Source organism: Phaethon lepturus, unplaced genomic scaffold (assembly GCF_000687285.1).
Source record: "Phaethon lepturus isolate BGI_N335 unplaced genomic scaffold, ASM68728v1 scaffold2698, whole genome shotgun sequence".
NCBI classification, from domain to species: domain Eukaryota; kingdom Metazoa; phylum Chordata; class Aves; order Phaethontiformes; family Phaethontidae; genus Phaethon; species Phaethon lepturus.
In genome coordinates this window covers 1-551 of record NW_010559518.1, presented here as the reverse complement: position 1 = coordinate 551, position 551 = coordinate 1, and the positions used below count along the sequence as shown (strand labels likewise).

Sequence of the window (551 nt, the reverse complement as noted above, 5' to 3'; positions counted from 1 at the left end):
CTGCTGATGGTCTTCCTTTTAATTAAAACAAAAAATCATAAGATTCTTTCGTTCAATCATATTAAAAAACAACCTCTCAACCTTTAATGAAACAAGGAATCTTTGAATTTGCCTCTGAAGACGGGTTGTTTGAATATCATTGCCACAAACCTCCTTAAGCGACTTACGAAAGGGTCCTGGCGTGCCCCCGGCTCCCGGGGAGAGGGGCAGTTGCTGCGGCCGATCCCGCCCCCCCCCGCCGCCGACCCTCGCTCGGACTCATACCCGACCCTGGGGCTAATTTAGGCCATCGTTACCTGTTCGCTGCCAGCCGGGACGAGATATACCCGCCGGGGATTTGGGTGATTATGTATCCCCAGAAAAAAGAGCCGTGGATCATGCCGACTGTTTCAGGATCCCAATTAAATTTCGCTTTCTTCCGGGGCAAGGGACCGGGAGAGAAGGAGAGAAAGAGAAGAGGAAGTCTGTAATCGTGCCAGATGAAAGCGCTCACCCGCAGAAGCTTCGAACCGGGGGGCCGCGGGGGGTTCTAACGCGGCGGAGGCACCGGG

General features: G+C 53.5%; 1 protein-coding gene across 1 annotated transcript in view; it reads right to left on the bottom strand.

Moving 5' to 3' along the window:
* Window positions 1-411, bottom strand: part of SLC17A6 (solute carrier family 17 (vesicular glutamate transporter), member 6) — a 28,793-nt gene extending 28,382 nt beyond the window's left edge. The window contains exon 1 of the mRNA XM_010293367.1: window positions 297-411. Coding sequence (XP_010291669.1) covers window positions 297-379 — 83 coding nt within the window. The 5' untranslated portion in view covers window positions 380-411. The remainder of the gene's footprint in view (window positions 1-296) is intronic.
* Between the last annotated feature and the right edge of the window lie 140 nt (window positions 412-551).